At 37.6% G+C, this 22,070-nt stretch overlaps 3 protein-coding genes across 3 annotated transcripts; 2 read left to right on the plus strand and 1 right to left on the minus strand.

The window, feature by feature from the left end:
- Positions 1-509: 509 nt before the first annotated feature.
- On the plus strand, positions 510-1,835 carry LOC120131831 (putative cyclic nucleotide-gated ion channel 8). The gene is made up of 3 exons (XM_039148723.1): positions 510-1,070; positions 1,544-1,756; positions 1,821-1,835. Exons 1-3 carry the CDS (start codon positions 510-512, stop codon positions 1,833-1,835), a joined length of 789 nt encoding a protein of 262 aa, XP_039004654.1.
- Positions 1,836-4,636: 2,801 nt separating this feature from the next.
- Positions 4,637-8,413, plus strand: LOC120131832 (putative cyclic nucleotide-gated ion channel 8). The gene is made up of 6 exons (XM_039148724.1): positions 4,637-4,855; positions 6,089-6,294; positions 6,646-6,757; positions 6,982-7,116; positions 7,228-7,464; positions 7,700-8,413. The coding sequence occupies exons 1-6, from the start codon at positions 4,637-4,639 to the stop codon at positions 8,411-8,413; spliced, it is 1,623 nt and encodes a 540-aa protein (XP_039004655.1).
- Positions 8,414-9,146: 733 nt separating this feature from the next.
- LOC120131590 (protein LOW PSII ACCUMULATION 3, chloroplastic-like) lies at positions 9,147-18,032 on the minus strand. Its single transcript, XM_039148545.1, has 12 exons — positions 17,680-18,032; positions 12,067-12,097; positions 11,685-11,777; positions 11,547-11,609; positions 11,092-11,203; positions 10,859-10,944; positions 10,496-10,554; positions 10,303-10,405; positions 10,157-10,217; positions 9,822-9,904; positions 9,669-9,749; positions 9,147-9,352 (listed from the first exon to the last, which is right to left on the minus strand). Exons 1-12 carry the CDS (start codon positions 17,997-17,999, stop codon positions 9,293-9,295), a joined length of 1,152 nt encoding a protein of 383 aa, XP_039004476.1. The 5' UTR covers positions 18,000-18,032; the 3' UTR covers positions 9,147-9,292.
- Between the last annotated feature and the right edge of the window lie 4,038 nt (positions 18,033-22,070).

Consider the following 22,070-nt stretch of genomic DNA (forward strand, 5'->3'; position numbering starts at 1 on the left):
TTTCCCTCCCTTTTTCTGCTCCTCCTACATTGTACATTCCCATAGCACCAGCCAGAAAAAAATTACTGTGAGTTATCGGTGAACTTTATTTTCTCATTAAGAATATATTTAATATACAAACGCAATGCAATATAACGTCCCTGTCGTAATTCATTTGTTTTTCTTTTAATCATTTGCTACATTCTGACAAATTCTGGAAATTTTTTTGTCACGAATTTGATTTTTGATATTATCCACAGGACTAACGCGGCTCATGTTGCAAAACACATGACCCTTCTGTAAAATTTTTGGTGGTGCTTACAAGTCTCAGCTTATTGGAGGTCAGAAGGAGAAATTTGTTGGGTACTAATTAATAAACGGTGTACAATCTTCTCTATTTTTGCTTCCAATGTCTTTCTTTTGCATTTTAGATGACATAAAGCAGGGAAACTTATCTATTGCTGTTTTTTCGTTTGATTTTATGTTGTATTTTAAACTCTAGGTTCGACGATTTAGGCTCTCCAATGTCGATGGCGTCTGGAGCTGGAGGGATCAAGAAGTGTGGATTTAATGTAGATGGCTACAAATACAGAGAGCAAGGGAAAAAGAAGGCGTCGAAAAAATCGTTTAATATAGGGATGATGACAGCACCAGGAGGACTACTACTACTCGGTCGCAGCCTCAAATCCGAGGTCACGCGAGTTGTGTTCCCAGAAGATCTAAAAGTGTCCGATAAGATGATATTTGATCCCCAGGATAAATCTATTTTGCTATGGAATAGGTTCTTTGTTGTGTCCTGCATTCTCTCGGTATCTGTTGATCCACTGTTTTTCTATCTTCCCAACTTCGATAGTCGAGCGCATTGCCTTGGAATTGATGTAAATTTGGGAGTCACGACCACTACTATTCGGACAATTATCGATGCTTTCTACTTCATTCGTATGGGTCTGCAGTTCCGTACAGCATATATTGCACCTTCGTCGAGGGTTTTTGGACGAGGTGAACTTGTGATTGATCCTGCACAGATAGCCTCACGATATTTAAGTCGTTACTTCATTGTTGATTTTCTTTCTGTGCTCCCCCTGCCACAGGTTTGAGAAACTACTTGCTTTAACAATCTCTATATCTAGAGTTGTGCTAGTAGATTAGAAAATGCTATTACTCTTAGCTACTCCATAAAATTCTACTGAAAGTATAATCATTGAATTTCATGTTAGTTGATATGATTATCTGCTTTACGGACTTGGATTCCTATATATCCACCCATGTGTTACTGCATTTTACAACATATATAAGAATAATATTATAAGAACTGTATAACTCAAAAGAAAAGGTCTCTAAGACTTTCACAAAATAAAGAAAAATCCCACTTTTTGATGTTGCTGATCTGAGCATACTTTCCTGCAATATAGGCTTTGTTACGTTTAAGGACGCATGAAGCAATTTGTTATGTTTAATCATTGTGATGTTATGTTATGGTAGCATAACATACTGCATGCAGCTGTGTTCTAAATTACATAGGATGAGAAATGGTTATTTCTCTTAATTGCTTCCTTATCTTCAGATGGTGGTGTGGAAATATCTTCACAAAACGAAAGGTTCAGAGGTATGGGCGACGAAACAGGCATTGCTAATCATTGTATTTGTTCAGTATATTCCTAGGTTTCTTCGTTTTGTACCATTAACTTCAGAACTAAAGAAGACGGCCGGTACTTTCGCTGATAGCGCTTGGGTTGGTGCTGCGTATTATCTGCTATGGTACATGCTTGCCAGTCATGTAAGTTATCAGTTTGCTATTACACGAAATTGTTCATTTTTGCAATTGTTCCTGGTCATGACAGACTGTGGATGCTTGAATGTCCGGGTTTTAGTAAGGTGATGCATGCCAATGGCATTATATATTGTTGCATTACATGAGCATTGGCAAGTTTAAATGTCTTAAGTACTGTATGTATTTACAAATTCCAAATAGAAGTTTTTCTGGGGGATGTTATTTTAACAATGGATTAATGTTTTACTTGAATTAGTTTGACCATGTTTAAGTGTCTGGATCGATAATCATTGCTTCTGATAAGTGTTAGAATTATTTAAAAACTTCATTCTCATATGAGATTTCTTCAGTTAATCTTATAAGATCAGTTGAGATGTTCTCTTGGCCATTCAAGGTAATGAATTATATATATTTGTTACTTATGTATCTTCATATACTTCATGTGCTACCATAGAACCCGACTTGAGCATCCATGATCAATAACATAAGGTAAATTATAGAATATGAAAGTGGCTAAAAGTTGTATTTTCTTCTTCAAATTGGTTGCATTAGTCTATTTGATATACAACACTGGAAAGGTTTGACAAGTTTGATGTAGAAAATGCAGATAGTGGGGGCCGTTTGGTACTTACTGGCAGTAGAGCGTAAAGATACATGCTGGCGAATTGCTTGTGAAGAAAGTGGAAAGTGCAACATAGGTTTCTTGTACTTGTTGGAAGCGTAGATGGGCTCACGATAATTTATAACACTCAGAAAATTCTATTTATACGAAACAAAATATGTTACAACGACACTCTCAATATTACACACAGATATAGCCGGTCCTTTTGACATACCATCGCTTGGCGGTAACAGGTACTACCTAACTTTCATTGATGATTTTAGTAGAAAATGTTGGATTTATATCTTGAAAGAAAAGTCAGAAGCGTTGGAAAAATTGAGAGAATTCAAAGCAATGTCGGAAAAACAAAGCGGTCAATATTTGAAGATACTCAGATCAGATAGAGGAGGCGAATATACATCAAAGTTATTTGAAGAATTCTGCAAAGAGCATGGTATCATCCATCAGCTGACAGCCAGATACACGCCACAACAAAATGGAGTTGCAGAAAGGAAGAACCGCACAATCCTGGATATGGCGAGAAGCATGATAAAAGGTAAGCAACTACCGAGAAATTTCTGGGCTGAAGCAGTTCGATGTGCAGTTTATTTATTGAATCGATGTCCAACAAAAAGCGTGAAGTATATGACGCCAAACGAAGCATGGAGTGGACAGAAACCAGGAGTTGGACACCTCAAGATTTTTGGATGCATCGCATATGCCCATGTTCCCGAACAGACCAGAAAGAAGCTTGATGACAGAGGAGAAAAATGTATTTTCATTGGCTATGATGAAAGAAGCAAAGCTTACAGATTATATAATCCTCTCACAAAGAAGATAATAATTTCAAGAGATGTCGAGTTCGATGAAGCAGACTATTGGAGATGGAGCGAAGAGGAAAAGAAAGTTGAAGGACTATTTTTTGAAGATAAAGATGGTGATCTTATCAATCAAGATGAACAAGATGATGATCAAGATCCTCGACAAAATCTACCATCATCGTCAAGCAGCAGCAGCGATGCCAGCAACATAATAGAAGATCCTGAAGCATCTCCCACAGAACTTCGAAGATCCACAAGAGAGAGAAAAATGCCAGAAAGGTACAACGATTATGAACTAAATAATGTTTCACTTTTCTGCTTGCTTGTGAACAGTGATCCAATAACATACGAAGAAGCGGTTGAAGATGACAAATGGAGGAATGCAATGGATGAAGAAATTGCATCAATAGAAAGAAATGATACATGGGAGCTAACAAGACAACCAGAAGGCCATAACCCAATTGGAGTAAAATGGGTTTACAAGACAAAGACCAATAAAGAAGGAAATGTTGAGAAGTACAAAGCGAGGCTAGTTGTCAAAGGCTATAAACAAAGACAAGGAATAGACTATGATGAAGTATTTGCTCCAGTAGCAAGGATCGAGACCATCAGACTTCTCACAGCAGTCGCAGCACAAAAAGGATGGAAAATTTATCAAATGGATGTGAAGTCAGCATTTTTAAATGGCTACCTAGAAGAAGAAGTTTATATTGAGCAACCACCTGGATACATTAAAAAGGGACATGAAGACAAAGTTTACCGATTGAAGAAAGCTCTATCCACCACGTTGAACTCGAACCAAGCTCTGAGGCCAACATGATTCAACCTCAAATCCCGAGATTGACAAAGACAAATTATGGCAATTGGAGCATTCAAATGAAGGCGTTACTAGGGTCCCAAGATTGTTGGGATATCATCGAGGATGGTTACACCGAGCCTGAAAATACAGCAGCAGAAGCAGCCTTGGCCAATGAAGAAAAGAAGGTATTGAAGGAATCCCGGAGAAAAGATAAAAAAGCATTGTTCTTTATTTTTCAAGGAGTAGACGAATCTACCTTTGAAAAAATTTCTGATGCAAAGACCGCAAAACAAGCGTGGGAGATTTTGCAAAAATCTCTACAAGGTGTCGAAAAAGCAAAGAAGGTACGCTTACAAACTCTCCGTGCTGAGTTTGAGATGCTAAAAATGAAAAATACAGAAAACATCGATGATTATATTAGCCGTGTGAAAACGGTCGTAAATGAAATGAAAAGAAATGGTGAATCACTCGATGATGTTAGAGTGATGGAAAAAATTTTGCGGTCATTAACAAGAAAATTCGATTACGTGGTGGTGGCAATCGAAGAATCAAAAGATTTATCTCAGATATCGATTGATGAGCTTGTGGGTTCACTTCAAGCCCATGAGCAGAAAATGAAACAAAATGAGGATTCTGAAAATTTGGAGCAAGCTCTACAAAGCAAGATGAATGTCAACGAAGGAAAAGCTAGCAGCAGCTACACACAAGGACGAGGAAATCGTGGTGGTTATCGTGGAAGATATAGAGGAGGACGAGGAACTCGTGGACGTGGTGGTCGATCACATAGCACCGATCAAATGAGTGAAAGCAATCCAACATCAGGTCGTGGACGAGGATTCAGAGGCCGAGGTAGGGGCAGATATCAACAAGGAAGTAAATTCCAGGTACAATGTTATAATTGCAATAAGTATGGTCATTATAGTTATGAGTGTAGATCTGCTCCTAAACAAGAAGAAAGAAATAACGTAGCAGCAGCTGAAGAAGAAAAAATTGAAAAATCTCACGTATTCCTCACTTATAAAGGAAATGAAGAATTCAAGAAAAATATTTGGTATCTTGATAATTGTGCCAGTAACCATATGTGTGGTCAAAGGGAACTGTTTGTGAAATTAGATGAAACAGTTCATGGACGAGTAACGTTCGGAGATGACTCGCACGCAGAAATAAAAGGAAAAGGCAAAGTCATGATTACTCAGAAAAATGGAGAAAAGAAATATATTTCAGATGTTTATTATGTACCTGCTTTGAAAAGCAATATCATCAGTCTTGGTCAACTCCTGGAAAAAGGATATGAAGTGCAGATGAAGAATCGCTCGCTCGCCATCAAAAATAAAGAAGGAGAATTGATAGCCCAAGCTGATATGACTCAAAATCGTCTCTTTACAATTGATATCGAGTCAGGAGAAGTAATGTGCATAAAGACCGCGATCAAAGATGATTCATGGCTATGGCATCTAAGATATGGACATCTTGGATTTTCTGGATTGAAGCTGTTGTCAAAAACAAGCATGGTGAAAGGACTACCAGAGATCAACCCTCCAAATCAATTATGTGAGGCTTGCATCAAAGGGAAGCAACATAGACAAAGCTCTGATACCACTTGTTGGAAGCGTAGATGGGCTCACGATAATTTATAACACTCAGAAAATTCTATTTATACGAAACAAAATATGTTACAACGACACTCTCAATATTACAATACTGCAATACTAGCTGCTGCTAGTTTACAAACTCACCAATATATTTAAAGCTTTGCTAAGCTTCACAATATATCTCTCAAATCTCTTTATTTTTTCACTCCTCAATCGTATTTACGCTCACTCACTTTTTTATTCACGCTCACTACTTCACACCAACTAAAGGCTAAGCACACATATATATAGGTTGTATAACCGACTTATTTGAGGACCTCTGGATGCTTCTCAACTTCTCTCCTTAATTCTTGCTTGACATGTTGCCGTGTGAATTCAAACAATTAAAGAAAAATCTTTGCCGACATATGCATGTGTGGTTTAGTGTACTGCCAAGCATTTCCACTTTGTTTTGTTTACTTGTGAATCTATCTTCATTTTCCACGTTGAACTTCTACACAATTCCAAGAGTTTGACTTCTAACAGTACTGCGGCAACAAGCATATGCAAGGTTTTCCAGAATGGCGAAGGGTGAGAAACAAAGAACTTGATAGTCGATGTGCTCTTGAAGATGATGATGCACCATTCAATTATGGGATCTACACACGAGCTATAGAATCTGAGATTACTTCATCCAGCATCTTTTTCCCGAGATTCTGTTTCTGTCTCTGGTGGGGTTTGCAGAATCTAAGGTCTGCACTTTCTCTTCGATACACAACACACATAAGAACACATTTTTGTTCTCTATTTTTGTTTGTAGCAAATCATGTCCTCTGTTAACAAGCTACCAAAAATACTCCGATTTGGGTTGAGTGTTGGACATGGTACATGCTCAACACTAGTATATCTAATTTTTGAAGTTTTCCATGTATTTGGAGGATCCTTGAAACGGTATTCAGGATATATATGTGATTGGTTCTTGAAGGATAAAAGAAAATTTTCTGCTTGTCTGTCATGGTTTTTGACGATTGAGTTTCGTATAGATTCTTTTATTGTACTCCTGGGAGTTATGTACTGATCAGAGTTCATTTTATTTTGTGCAGTACACTTGGTCAGGGCCTTGAAACCAGCACATATTCAGGAGAGGTTCTCTTTTCCATAGCAATAGCCATCTTTGGGCTTATCCTTATGGCACTTTTGATCGGAAACATGCAGGTAAATTGCAAACCTCTGCAACGTGTTAAAGTTCAACATAATTTTTGGTCTTCAAAAAGATGTATGTTAAGTCCTTTGATTTCCACTTTTCATGCTACCCAAAATTTCTGGGAGTGATAAACCTGGAAGTGCCTGAACTCCAAACCTGCTGGATACCATTTTTAAGGATTTTAACATGAAAAATCTGAGATAAACCTTGATTTCTTTTTCTATGATAATTTTAGATGATTTTAGGTAATGTTGCATATTACTCCCCTTGCGTGGACCAACAAAATTCTGGCTCTGATTCTGAATTCTGTTTTCTAAGTTATGAGCATGATTCTCAAAACTGCCAGAAATGGCTGAAAGTTAATTGTCAAGTGATTATTGCACGTTCATCTTTGGACGAAGAGGAAAATGAATAATATAAACTGTCATAACTATTTTTTCATAAAACAGTTATGACTGAAGGTTTCTTGTGATTGCAACAGACCTACCTTCAGTCTCTTACGGTTCGTCTTGAGGAAATGAGGATCAAAAGGCGTGACTCCGAGTTATGGATGCATCATCGTGCACTTCCTGAGGATCTCAAGGAGAGAGTTCGGCGCTATGACCAATACAAATGGATGGAGACTCGTGGAGTTGATGAAGAGAACTTAGTCCAGAGTTTACCAAAAGATCTGAGGAGGGACATTAAGCGACATCTCTGTTTGAATCTGGTCCGAAGGGTAAGGATCTCTACACATTTCTTTTTCGCTCTCCATCAAGAGACTGTTAAATTTCAGTGGATGACCTTAGTGAACGTTTCATATATTGTAAAAGTTGCGCATTGCTTATCATTCCTTGCCTGTTTAATGTCCACTTCAGCATGTACCTGTCAAGATGGGTTGCCAAAATTGTAGACTCTCCACCTTATGAGCTAACTTAGAGAATGGATTTGAGTCCCTTTGATTCCGTATGCAGGTTCCTTTGTTTGCCAATATGGATGAGAGGTTACTTGATGCAATCTGTGAACGACTCAAACCAAGTCTATACACAGAATACACTTACATAGTCCGTGAAGGGGATCCGGTAAACGAGATGCTTTTCGTCATACGTGGTCGCCTCGAAAGTGTGACGACAGATGGTGGGAGGAGCGGTTTTTTTAACAGGGGTTTGCTGAAAGAGGGGGATTTTTGTGGTGAGGAGCTTTTGACTTGGGCGCTTGACCCCAAAGCTAGTTCCAACTTACCATTGTCTACTCGAACAGTCATGGCTTTAACAGAGGTGGAGGCTTTTGCTTTAGAAGCTGAAGAGCTGAAATTCGTTTCGAGTCAGTTCAGGCGCCTCCATAGTAGGCAGGTTCAGCACACCTTCCGGTTCTACTCACAGCAATGGCGGACTTGGGCTGCCTGCTTCATCCAAACCGCATGGCGTAAGCATGTGAAAAGGAAAGAAGCGGGACTTCGACGTAAGGAAGAGGAGGAGGAGAATCTAGACTATATTTATGATGATCAGCAGGCCTTAATTGATCAAACTGATAGCACTGCAGAATCCCACAGCCTTCGTGCAACTGTATTTGCATCTCGGTTTGCAGCTAATATTCGCGAACAAAAGGGTAAAGGCTCGACTAGTTCAAAGAGCTTGCTCAAGGTTTCGAAGCCGAAAGATCCTGATTTCTACGATCTTGACTCATAAAATCCAATGAACTATTTCTGATCCACACTTGAAAAAGTTCAAGGTGTTTTAGTATCTGTTACGACTTCAGAAACAATTTTACTCAACTCTGGTTTAACTTCGTCTCATACACTTGCCTGCTAACTTTTTTTTCACACACACGAGCCCTGGAAATAAGAAAAGGGGTTACGAATGTTGGTATTTGAATGTTAAATCTGCAGGATTTTACTCGGTAAAAGCATGAATCCAAGACATTAGTCTTGGGTTTGTACAATGACATTAATTTTGCTTGAAAAATATTTGTAATACTATTGATCATATGTATATTTATAGTCGAGCATGACACTCATTTTTTTTACTTTATTTCTAATGCTAACCTTGAACTAGCTCCAACGTCCTTTTATGTGGAGGTACATCCACATGATCTAACGAATTCAAAACAATAAATAAATATAATTGATTTGTCCATTCGCAATCTTATTTATATTGAACTCATTTTATATCCATATTCGTATGGTTTATTATGATTTAAAGCTTCAAGTTTTAGTAATTTGCATGGAAACTGCTACAACAGGTCAAGATTATGGCATAAACTGTTGTTTTATTACCAAATTAAAAGTTAAGGGGAAAAAAAGGAAGAAGATTTGACTGATGTTTATCAGGAAGTCATGTGAACAACCTTGAATTTCACTTTATTTCCTCATTGTCTTCTCCACTAGTCTGAATCAAACGCAAAAACAAGTTCTTGTCACTTACTCTGATTTGAAAGCGGATTAATTACAGGGGAATCTAAACGAAAGGGCTTAAAAGAAATCTATAAGGAACAAATGTTACGTGCACCATCAACCTTCGCCATCCATATGCGAGACATCTCGCTGTATTTAACAGTCATTCGGTTGCTCAAGTACGCCATGCAGAAGATACCTCCAATTCAGCATCCTCTTCCCACCAAGTGGAAGTCTGCAATAATAGATGGCTTCATTAGTTGATTGGTTAATTAGATTTTCGGGATACTTGATCTCTGCTACATAACATATATATATATATACACTAAGTTGCCAAAATATGTGTATTTTTGAACAATCAGATACAAAATGTGTTCCTAATTTCCGAGACTACCAAGCCGAAGTTATACGAAACATTAAGGTCCAATTCACCGGAAGGAAAAAGTAGGTTGGAACCTTTTCCAGGGAGGCATAGTGGATATTTCTATGAGCATTCAGCTTAAGAATCTCAAATGATACACGGTAATGTAAAAATAGAATAGACGAAAAACCTTGTAGCCTCTACGAAGAAATTCTAGTTGGCTTCCTTGTTCCTCTTGCAATCCAAGGACCCGCAGCAGTTCTTCCTTGGTCTAGACAAAACCAAATAATAAAAGTCATCAGAAAGAATGTAACACAAAATGACCAAGAGTCTAGGTAAATACCTCTCCCAGAGTGAAACGAGTTGCACTCTCAGCCACACAAGAAAAAGAACCATCTGATTGCTTAAGCATCACCTGCCAAGGTCCTGCACAGATTCTAAGTTAAAACAAGGAGATATGTAAATACACGTCATTGCGGCCCAAATCAAATTGCAAGTTACAAGCTTCTTTTTCACAAAGCAGTGGGCAGATCCTAAAGAAAAGAGCTTATAGATTTAGAGAGATGCAAATCTGCAAGCACCAAGTTGCCGTAGTTGATTTGTACAACTTTTTCAATCTATGATGGGTCAGAAATGGAACAGTTAAACGGTAACTTTCAAGAAGATTGACTTGCCCACCAGGATACTGGTGAAATAGTGCTCCACTGTAGTTCACGACAAAAGGTGCAACAGCTACTGTCTTACAACATTTAGAAAGGAAATGGTCATTAGAACGGTGTCATAAATTAAGCTCAAAGAAGCAAAACATCGTATTTAGCAACTACCTTGGAGTACTCCCTAATCCGTATATAGAACACGGGGATGAATTGTGAAAGAAATCGATAGTGCAAATCTTTGGGAGGAAAACCCAAAAGACCCAAGTCAGCACTGCAAACATAAGCAACCCCAATAAAAAGTAAATTCACTGATCTTTATTGAATCCTCATTAAACAGTGAAAAAAAGTAGTAAAGTTATACCGCAAAGTGTCAAGTTCAAGATTGAATAGAAGTGTGGGGGTTGACAGTGCATAATTTTCCTGCAAAATCAAAGCACAGTCACACAAACAGGAAGAAATAAAGACAACATCAATATGTTATTCCTCTAGGCTAAATTTTAACCATCTACTGACTCAATATATCTTAAAGTGAAGATTATTTAAGTTATTTCCTGTTTGAAATAATCAGCGATCAGACATGATTATTCATGCATAAACTCATCAGATTTGGAACCAAAAGCAGAAGTGCATGACTTCAAAAGGCCACCATTTGAAGGTCAAGCACGTAGCAAGCTATAAATAGAAAATAAATAGGGAAAGGCCGTACAAAGTATAAGAATCATACCACATACTTCTCTATAACAGAAAGTTCACGCGTGCTACAATTAATAAATATATAAAGAGTTGGTGGCTCCTTGGATTCCCAACGACCTGCATTGCGAGATTGCAGAATAATCACAGTGTTGTGTGTAAGTAGAAACAGGGTAAGAGGATATGAAAATTTGAAGCAATTTAGTAATCCAATTCATTGATAAATGGAAAGGAAAATTTCCACACAGCTTTGGTTCAGGAACAAACCTTCATTTTCATCTTCAAAATAAAAATCCAGAGTGTTCTTCATAGATTTGAAGAATGTGGTGACAGCTCCACTAGGGATATCATCAAGGGATCCTATAGATATACCATCAATCTGAAAAGAAGAATCAATAATTAAATTCCTTAACTCCAAAGGCAACTATGGATATGAATAAAGGATTATGAACTTAAGGCAGAAGGTTAAGTGTACTGCCCCTATATGAAAGCTATAACTGCATGAATAGATAGGTTATATCTTCAAACATAAGTGACATAATTTATAGACACTTAAAACCATCTAAGGAATAAAACGCATATCCAGGCCAAATGACCAATGAGACACCCCTATGTGTACTTCAGTGGCTGAAAAACAACAAAACCCTTGCCATGGAAAGAGTCCACCTTGACAGAGTGGGACAGAAAAATAGAAAGTAATCTAGAGTAATTTATTTTATTACCGAGTCAAAGGCTGCTTTGAAAAGCTCTGAGGCCCTTCGCTTTTCTGGTTTATCAGGAAACACCTGAATAAGAAGTAAGAAATTACACTCATCTTTGAAACGAAGGAACAATTTTTCAGCAAAGTGAGAGTATCTTACTATGCAAGCTCGAGTTTCCATTTTCTGTTGGAGTTTCCTGACAACAGCCAAGGCAACTTGAATGTTGGCATCGATGAAATCATCTGAAGATCCCTTCACATATTAATACATCAGAGAAAATTATGTACTATAACAATTCACCTTGAATATCAATATCATCATACAATATATTATGAATTTATGAAAGTTCTACACCTAGAGCAGAGACAACAGTACAAGATTTAGGTTTCCCATTCATATTACTAAACCAAATAGACAGGTTAGAAGCAAAAGCAAGATACAGAAAGTCACAAAAAGTAGTTGCAGTAAATTTTTAAATAAGCAAGAAAATCCATGAAGGGTCATTCAACTCATTCGAGAAGTGTAAAAATGAAAGATGTACCTTATAAGAAGAAATGTTGCTCGGCAGGGGCCTGTAAAGGCAGAAAATCCATACACATAAAGAGGACCAAATATTAGAGGGAAAAAAGTAAATAGACAATCAACTGAAATTCTTAACCAAAATGGATGAGCTGAAGAAGCATGCATGAAAATTATGAGATCACAAGAAGATCCCTCATGCTATTTCGTACCTGTAAGTTCTACTAGCTAAGGTCCAGAGAAAAATATTCACTCACATGAAAGTATAGTCAAATAATGCCAACAGTTTCACATGAAAATATTATATTTCTTTTATAAACAACAATTTTATTAGAATTAATAGCCATATCAATTTTACTACTAAATATTTTGTAGAGAAAATGGAGGCTCTCTGGGCGTACGTTAGCAGGCCTAATGCTCACTCATATATTCTTCTTTTCTTCTAATCTTTGTTCGTTTCTCATTCTTTGTGGACTTTCTGGTTCTGTTGCTGTCATGGAATCATGCTCTGTGAGTCTGAATTGGAAGGATTTGTTCGTGGGTTCAAAAGATCAAACTCTTGAGTTCTTTCCCCCTGAGTTAAAGGATGGTGTGGCTACTGTTAAACCTCCGCCTGAGGTGATTGATGAAGGTATTGCGGACTGGAATCATGCCCTGGTAGGTCAATTTTTTGAATCGGCTCCCAGTTTTGGATCTTTGCAGCGTATAATTGAATCGATTTGGGGGAATTCTTCTCAGGTCAAGGTTTGTATCGCCGGCCCTAATCTCTTTGTTTTTTCGTTCTTTGATGTTGGTTTGAGGGATTAGGTCCTGGATAATGGACCTTGGCATGTTCAGAATAAGCCATTGTTCTTGAGGAGCTGGTCTCCTGGTATGCAGAAACTCAGCTTTGACCTCTCCTTTGTCCCGATCTGGGTGCAACTTTATAATGTTCCATTAGAACTCTACTCTCAGAAGGGACTTAGTTATCTTGCTAATGCCTTAGGAAACCCGTTGTACATGGACACTATTACAGCTTCAAGAGAGAGACTCGAATATGCTAAGGTGTGCGTGGAAATTAAAGCTGGTGTCACCATTCCCGAATCCATTCAGGTTGTCTTAAAGGATGGTTCCTCTGTAAATGTTAGTGTTCATGTTCCTTGGTTGCCCAAATTCTGTGCTAAGTGTAATACATTTGGGCACCATATCAATTCGTGTACTGATGGTAGGCAGCCCCATCAGAAATCAAAAGAGGTGCAAGTTTGGAGGAAGAAGGATAGCAAGGTTATAGATTTTGATAGCAAGGGTAACTTGCCTGTTACTGTTATTTCTGACACAGGGATAACTGGATCTACTAATGCTTCTATTGAGATTACTCAAAGTTCAGTTTTGCCTCCTGATCCTGTCTGCAACTCTAAAGTTTTTCTTGTGGGTAATGCTGTAGAGACTACATTGTATGCCCTACAAGAGAGCAGTGAGCCTAATTTGATGGGTGTAAGTAAGGATACTGTTAGTCTTTCACTAACTGCTACTGAGGCACAGAAGTTATTAGATGCTACTGGATCACAGGAGCTGTCAGTTTTTGAGCCTATTTTACATGAGAGGGCACCTACTGATGGTGTTATTCACACACAGGGCACTACCCAATCTAGTGACTTCCCAACCCTACAGGACTCCTTGAAGAAGAGGCAAAAGGGTAGGAAAAAAGAGGTTGCTGGATCTTCAAGTAAAGTAGAAGCTGTAGCTGAGGGCACCAGGAAAGCCCGAGTGGCTTCTTTGGGGGTAGCCATGCTGCTTAATGAAATAAAGACCAAAAAGAAAGATCAACTTGAGAAAGTCAGAAGTTCTGTGGTGAATCCGAGCACAGGGGCTAGTTCTCAACTTGCTTCCTTTTGATGATTGTCAGCTTCTGGAACGTTAGGGGGATTAATAACCCCCTAAAGCAGCTGAAGGTGTTAAAGAGGTTAGTTGCTTGTGAGGTTGATATTTTCTCTTTGATGGAGACTCGCATTCGTAGTGTGAACTCTGCTAGTCTTACTTCTGTTTTGTCCGAAGATTGGTATTTCGTTGACAATTACGAATACACTGAAGGAGGTAGATTGTGGGTTTTTTGGAGGAAGCACCTCTCTTTCTCAGTTTTGAGTTGCTGTGACCAGGCCATATCTGTAACTGGGTCTGTTGATGGGCATGTGACTACTATTACTGCTATTTATGGCAGTAATAATGGTATTTCTAGGAGGAGCCTTTGGGAACACTTGGGCATAGTTGAGAAGATTATTGGCCCTTCCTCTTGGCTAATTGGGGGGGACTTTAACATCATTGCAAAGGCTGAGGAGAGTTCAGATTTTGACATCATGGGGATTCACTGTACTCCTGATATGAAGGACTTTCAAGACTGTATGGAAGATCTCGAGCTCATGGACCACCCTTTCCTTGGACCCTTATTTACTTGGTCCAATAAGCAAGAAGGATCTTTCTTGGCTCGTAAGTTGGACAGAATCCTTGTTAATGACCGTTGGCTGGTGGACTTCCCTGATTCATTTGTTGAATTCAAGGCCCAGGGGGTATCTGACCATTGCCTGGGTATGTTGTGGACTCACATGGGAATTATGGAAAAGAACCCTCGGCCATTCAAGTTCTTTAATATTTGGTCTGAGCATGAGAAATTCCTTGATATTGTTAGGGATTCTTGGCAGGGCCAATGTGTTGGGGATGCTATGAGCTGCTTATTCAACAAGTTGAAAAGACTTAAGTAGTTTAACTTGGATTATTTTGCTGATATCTCTGGTAGAGTCAAGAACAAGAAGGCAGAATTGGAGCAGATTCAGATTTTCAATCTAGCTCACATTAACCAGAGGAGGATTGATGAAGAAAGGAAGGTCCATGCTGATTTAGTTGATTTAGAAGTTGCTGAAGCTGTTTTCTATAGACAGAAAGCCAAGGTCCATTGGATAAGGGAGGGTGACTTGAACACAGTTTTTTCATCAAAGGGTCCTCTCCAACAAGAAGAGGAACACTATTAGGGTTATTAGGAGTGAGGACGGGCAGGACTATGACTCTTTTGAAGGAATGTCTACTGAGCTAGTGAGTTATTTCACCAACCTCATTGGTTTCCCCGATTCTCTTGTAAAAGGGTGTTCAGTTGAAGCTTTGAAGGACCTCCTGAACTACTCTTTGCCTGAAGGTGCAGACACCTTACTTACAAAGGAGGTAAGTGATTTGGAGATTAAAGATGCCCTCTTTAAGCAAGGTAAGGACAAAAGCCCTGGCCCTGATGGTTATACTTCTGGTTTCTTCAAATCTGCCTGGAGCATTGTTGGCAGTGATTTTATTGCTGCTGTAAGGTATTTTTCCAATCTTCCTGCTTGTTGCCTGCTTTTAATGCTACAATATTAGTTCTGGTCCCAAAGTCATTGAATGCATGTATGGCAAAGGAGTTTAGGCCTATTTCTTGTTGTTCAGTAGTTTACAAAACCATCACCAGAATCTTGGTTAATAGGCTTACACCTTATTTCCCTAGCATGATTTCCTATAACCAGTCAGCCTTTGTAAAGGGTAGGAGCATTGTTGATAACACCCTTTTAGCCCAGGAAATTGTGAAAGGATATTCTAGGAATGGACTATCTCCTAGATGTGCTATTAAAATTGATTTGCAGAAGGCTTTTGATTCCATTAACTGGGACTTTCTGCTGACTGTTTTTGAGGCTATGGGCTTTTCTGAAGTTTTCTGTTACTGGATTAGGGAGTGTATTACTACCCCTATGTATTCTGTTTTCTTGAATGGTAGCTTGGTGGGGTACTACAAGGGGGGAAGGGGGATTAGACAAGGTGATCCCTTGTCTCCTTATCTTTTTGTCATGGTGATGAATGCTCTTTCTGCTATGCTGAACAAAGCTGTTAAGCATGGAATTTTTAGATTCCATCCGAAATGTAGAAGAATCTCCCTAACTCACCTTAGTTTTGCTGATGATCTCCTTGTGTTCTGTCATGGTTCCCTTGAATCTGTTCTTAGGGTCCAATGCACCCTTGAGGAGTTTTATTCTCTGTCAGGACTTAAGCTCAATGCTCTGAAGACGGAACTGTTTGCTTGTGGTTTAAGTGGGAGTTCCCTTGACCAGATACAATCTGTTATTGGATTTAGAGTGGCTCATTTACTTGTTAGATATCTTGGAGTGCCTCTGGTCACTCGGAAACTCTCCAGTAAGGATTGTGATGCTCTTTTGGTGAGAATCAGGGACAAGCTCTCTCAATGGTCTAGCAAGAAGCTTAGCTTTGGGGGTAGGCTTCAGTTGATTAAGACTGTGCTGCACAATATTTTCAATTATTGGAGCAGACAACTCATCCTCCCCAAGGGGATTGTCAGGGACATTGAGAGACTATGTATGCGGTTTTTCTGGAAGGGCAGTGACTCTCCTGCCAGAGGAGCTCGTGTTGGATGGAATCAGATTTGTTCATTGAAGTCTGAGGGTGGTATGGGACTTAGAGACCTATCTCTGTGGAGTACAGCGTGTTGCTTGCCGTTGATAAAAAACATTATGACTAATGAAGGTTTTATTTGGATAGCTTGGATTAAAGAGTATTGTTTTAAAAATGTGAGTTTTTGGGAAGTGATCTGTAAAGGCCATTTCAGTTGGATTATCAAAAAGCTGCTGAAGCTCCGCGAGGTGGCTAGAACTTTGTCCCTTCCTAATACTGATTGGCATTTAATTAGCAGCAAATGGATATGGGGAAAAATCAGAACTAGCAGAGAGAAGGTTAACTGACACAAAATCATTTGGTTTCCTGCCCATATTCCGAAATGTTCTCTCATTTCATGGATGGTCATCCTTAATAGACTGCCCACTAAGGACAGGTTGATTCGGTTTGGTCTGGAAATGGACAACGGCTGTGTTATGTGTGGCAATGGGCTGGAAACACGTGACCACCTATTTGCTAATTGTCCCTTTGCTAAGGAGGTTTGGGATGCTGTTCTTATCTTGTGTGGGATTCGTTCTGATCTGTACAGCTGGGAGGAACGAATGGACTGGCTGGTTGAGAACTTGAGGGTAAGTCCCTTCGAGTGAGGTTTTTAAAGCTCGCCTGGACTGTTTATTTGTATCACATCTGGGAGGAGCGTAACCATAGAGTTTTTAGGAAGTTTTCGCATTCAGTTGATGCGATTGTTACTAAGATTAAAGATACTGTTCAGTACAAATTGTATAGACACTCTACACATAGAAGAAATGATGTATATAGGCACTTGTATATGACTTGGGGATTGATATAGTGTTTACCGTTGTTTTGTTGCAGCTTTTGTTGCTTTCTTTGAATGAATATAAGTTACTTATCCAAAAAAAAACAATTTTATTAGAATTGTTGCTAGAAATCAAGTCATTTATTTATTCCCATCCGTCATGACTAAGTTTACATTAAATATTAGGAAGCATATGCAGATGGAATTAAAAAGGGAAATATCGGAAACATCCAAACTACTATTAACAGGTGTTTTCGTAAATTTAAACCGCCAAAGTTTGTCATACTGACAAGGTCAGCAAAATTGGGATAGCTTTGGATAACTAAAGGGCAAATGGGAATCAAGAAAGAGCTTTTCTGAGCCTCATAACACCCAAACAAAAGGAAAAGGATTCTCAAATTAAGAGAAGGATAGAAAACGTACGGGAAATCAATTTCGAGACGGGTTTGGTCATCTTGAATAGCATAAGCGAGGGAGTTAGCGACATCGGTTACGAGAACATCGTATGACTTAGGCTTGTAAAGCGCCACTCCTTTCTTGGGATCGAAGCTCTGCGTCGGTGCTGCAGCGGGAGGGGTTGTTTCGTTGTTGTCTTTGGTGGCGCATTCCATTGGAATTCTTGATCTGACAGAGAAAGCGGCGAAACGACCGGAAGAAGCAAGATGAAGGGGAACGAGGGAATGTCGAGGTGGACAGATCGAGAGAGGTGAATAAAGAGATACGGCCATGAAAACCGCGGCCATTGTAGCTGCTGAGCTGGTTTTGCTGAAAGACACGAGAAGTAGAAGAGGGATTGTCTCCAGAACGGCGTACTAATATACCGGATACATATTTAATAAATTTAATTTTGCGTTATAAAAGATGTCGATTAATAATAATAATGTAATAGGTAGAAATCATGAAGAAATATTAAAAAATTTGATAATCGATAAATTTTGTCAGTTTATGTCGATACTTTATAAAAATATATTGATCCATAATAATATAATAAGTAAAAAAATGACAAAACCGGTCTATAAATGACAAAACAGGTAAAGCGCTACCGGATATATTGAAAATGTCGATACTTTATAAAAATGTATCTATCCATAATAATATAACAGGTAAAAAAATGACAAAATCGGTCTATAAATGTCAAAACAGGTAAAACGCTACCGGATATATTGAAAGTGTCAATACTTTATAAAAATGTATCGATCCATAATAATATAACAGGTAAAAAATGACAAAACCGGTCTATAAATGACAAAACAGGTAAAGCGCTACCGGATATGTTGATAGTGTCGATACTTTATAAAAATGTATCGATCTATAACAATAAAACAGGTAAAAAAATGACAAAACTGGTCTATAAATGACAAAACAGGTAAAACGCTACCTGATATGTTGATAGTGTCGATACTTTATTATAAGTATCGACACTTTTAGAATTTAAAAGAGAAGAAGTTATAGCGTTAATAAAGTGTCGATATTTTATAAAAATGTATCGATCCATAATAATATAACAGGTAAAAATATGATAAAATCGGTCTCGAAATGACAAAACCGGTAAAGAGCTACCGGATATGTTGATAGTGTCGATACTTTATTATAAGTATCGACACTTTTAGAATTTAAAAGAAAAGAAATTATAGCGTCAATAAAGTGTCGACACTTTATAAAAATGTATCAATCCATAACAATATAATAGGTAAAAATATGACAAAAATCGATCCCGAAATGACAAAACCGATAGTAAAAAAGTGTGTTTGTGTGGTCATTTTTATTTTAGAATTTTCATTTTTTAATACAAAAAGTTGGATATTTTAAGCAAAACACAGTAAAAAAAGAACATAAACTTTACAGTAACAAAAGAATAACATTGAGAAACCCACAATGTTATCAGTTTCTCAAAGAACAAAAACCCAAAAACAGACATCTCTCAACGCAAACTTATGATATACTCTTATTATCTCCATAGGATAAAGTTAGGTCAGTTTTAGTTTCTCAAAGAATAAACTTATGATTGAAGAACTCAAACTGGTGCACGCATAAGTGTCGATGCATTTATGAAAAGTACCGATTAAAAAACATCGAAATCGATAATTATTATGTAACAGATAAATTTACAATGTAACCGGTAAAAATATACTGGTTAATTAGCAAATAGGTTTACATTATATATCGACACTCTTTAAATATGTGTCGATACTTTTTTCCCAAAATGAAAGCACAACGAGGTGCACACATAAAGTGTCAATACATTTAAAATTGTATCAATCCCAAAAACATCAAAACCGATAATTATAATGTAATAGGTAAATTTGCAATGTTATCGGCTTAAATATACATGTTTAGTTAGAAAATAGGTCAATATAAGCGCTACCTATTACATTATATAAGCGTTACCTAATATATTATTATACTTGATAATATTTCCGGTTAAATGATATAACATAACCGGTCTAAATTTTAACCGATTACTTATTTAACAGGTCACGTCGGTTTTTAGCCGTTTTTTTAGCGCCGCACAGTAAAATCACCCGTATAAGAGACACTCGATGAAACTTCTGTCTCAAATGATGAGATTATATGATAACCGGCTTCATCCACGAGTACCACTTTTTTTAATCATTTTATTAATAAATTATAGGATAAATTACGTCTTTAGTACATAAACTATCAGTTTTGGTATGTTTTAATACCTAAACTTTCATTTTTTTCAAATCATACCTAGCTCTCAATTTTTGTTTAATTTTAGTATCCGCCGTTAAAACTTGATGCACGGGCAAATGTGAAATAACTACGAAGGACGAACGACCAATTCAAACGATGAACCATGAGAGAATATCGAGTCGACCAACATAGTCCAATTTTGAGCCCGTCGGACAGTGAATATGGAGATCGGAGGATGAAGAAATCGAATGGTCTGTTGTTAATTAAGGAGGATTGAGGCGTTTCTCGGTGAAACAAATGTTGGAATTTCATTAAGGGAGTCAAAAATTTGCGGATTGGAAAGTTCGGGCTTTATCGGCCTAAGGATGCGATAGTCGGTAACTGTAGACGCGATGACCGATGAACCCATCCACTAAATTTTTAATGGCGGATACTAAAATGAAATAAAAATTAAACATTATATATAGTTTTTAAAAAATAAAAGTTTAAATACTAAAACAAACCATAACTAATAGTTTAAGTATTAAATTCGTAGTTTATCCTAAATTATACTTTTAAGCATTTTCTATAGACCATTTTTATAATTTTAGAGATGTATTCCATATTTATTAAAATTAATGAATAATATTAATTTAAAAAATATATCATTCAGAAAAGAAATTAACTATTAAAATGAATCACAATCTAACAAATGTATATATCACCGGTTTCTTGGGATCTTTGTATGTGGACAGAGAGGAACAGTTGAGACTTCACAATTAGAAGAGATTTTGTTTGAATAATTTTTTTATTAATATAAGATGGGAATAAAATAATATTTATTTAAAGATAATTTTTAATGATTTTATATTAATGTACACATCTAATATTCTTTTATCATTTAGATCGTTTGGTTGGTTCGAATAATTTGATTTTCTTGGATTATAATTCAATTCCACGTAAGTATACAAAATTATATTAGAGTAAATACATTTGTCAGTTGTCAGCACAATATTTTAAATTTTAATTATATTATCATTTTCTAATGATAAAGGAAAAGAAACCATGCAGAGCTTAAAAACTAGATTTATCTGCATAAAAAGCTTGCCACACTTCCTGTGGTGGAACGTGGTGCACCTCCAGCTCGAAAGGTCTCCTCCATGCCAACTTCGTCATGCCGTCAGCTACTCGATAATATTCCCTTGGACCAACCCAAATCCGGCGGCTTCCACGTTCCGAGTCGAACAACTGGTGTATCCCTTTGAGCAGCACCCGAATTGCAAAATTCAAGGGCAAAACGTGCTTCCTCCTGCATTCGGCGACTACACTCTAAAACGCTATCTCTAGGTTGCACATCGGGGTTAAATATATTCTGATTTCTACGCTTCCAAAGAACCCATATAATGTTCCCAAATAACTCCACTCATCTCTCACCATGGATTGAAAAATAATCCGAGCGCGAGAGATTCCTTACCAACCAATCACGGAGCTCCATGCGAAGAAATTCATCCAACCGGTGGGGATGAATGAGTCCCTCCCAAGTCCCTTTGGCAACCAGACAAGTGCGGAAAATATGCGTTGGAAAGCTAGATTAAGCTTTAATGTTCAACAAACATTGAATGCTTTTCTTATTAATTCCAGTGATCGTGTACATGGTTTTATAATAGCTAATAGAAGCTTGGCACAATTCTAGAAGCTCTGTAACTTCCTCAACTGACTGCTAACAACACTAACTGCTCTTAACTAACTCTAGCTATTTAGTTCTAACATTCCCATACACATCTTAGCCTTGAACAACTGAAAAGATGAATAATTGAATCAAAAGTGCGGATGCTTCCTTCCGTTCACTTCGAAAGTGCCGATGCTTCCTTTCGTTCTTTTTGAATCGAAAGTGCCGATGCTTCCTTCCGTTCATTTTGAATCGAAAGTGCTGATGTTTCCTTTCGTTCTTCTTATTCACCTTCATTTCTTTCTTCTTCACCCTCTTTTACAAGGTTCTTGACATTTGCCTATTCTAAAAAATTTTTAAAAAAGACTTTTGATGTGAATGAAGTGCACCAAAAAAAATTCTAAAAAAAAACCTTATTCTATAACAACAATGTGAAACAAAACAAACACCAACAACATCATTGAAACATTTGCCTTAGGCATCTTATGGCCATTGACGTTGAAACGTCTGA

The sequence above is a fragment of the Hibiscus syriacus genome, unplaced genomic scaffold (assembly GCF_006381635.1).
Source record: "Hibiscus syriacus cultivar Baekdansim isolate YM2019G1 unplaced genomic scaffold, ASM638163v2 tig00110556_pilon, whole genome shotgun sequence".
NCBI classification, from domain to species: Eukaryota; Viridiplantae; Streptophyta; class Magnoliopsida; order Malvales; family Malvaceae; genus Hibiscus; species Hibiscus syriacus.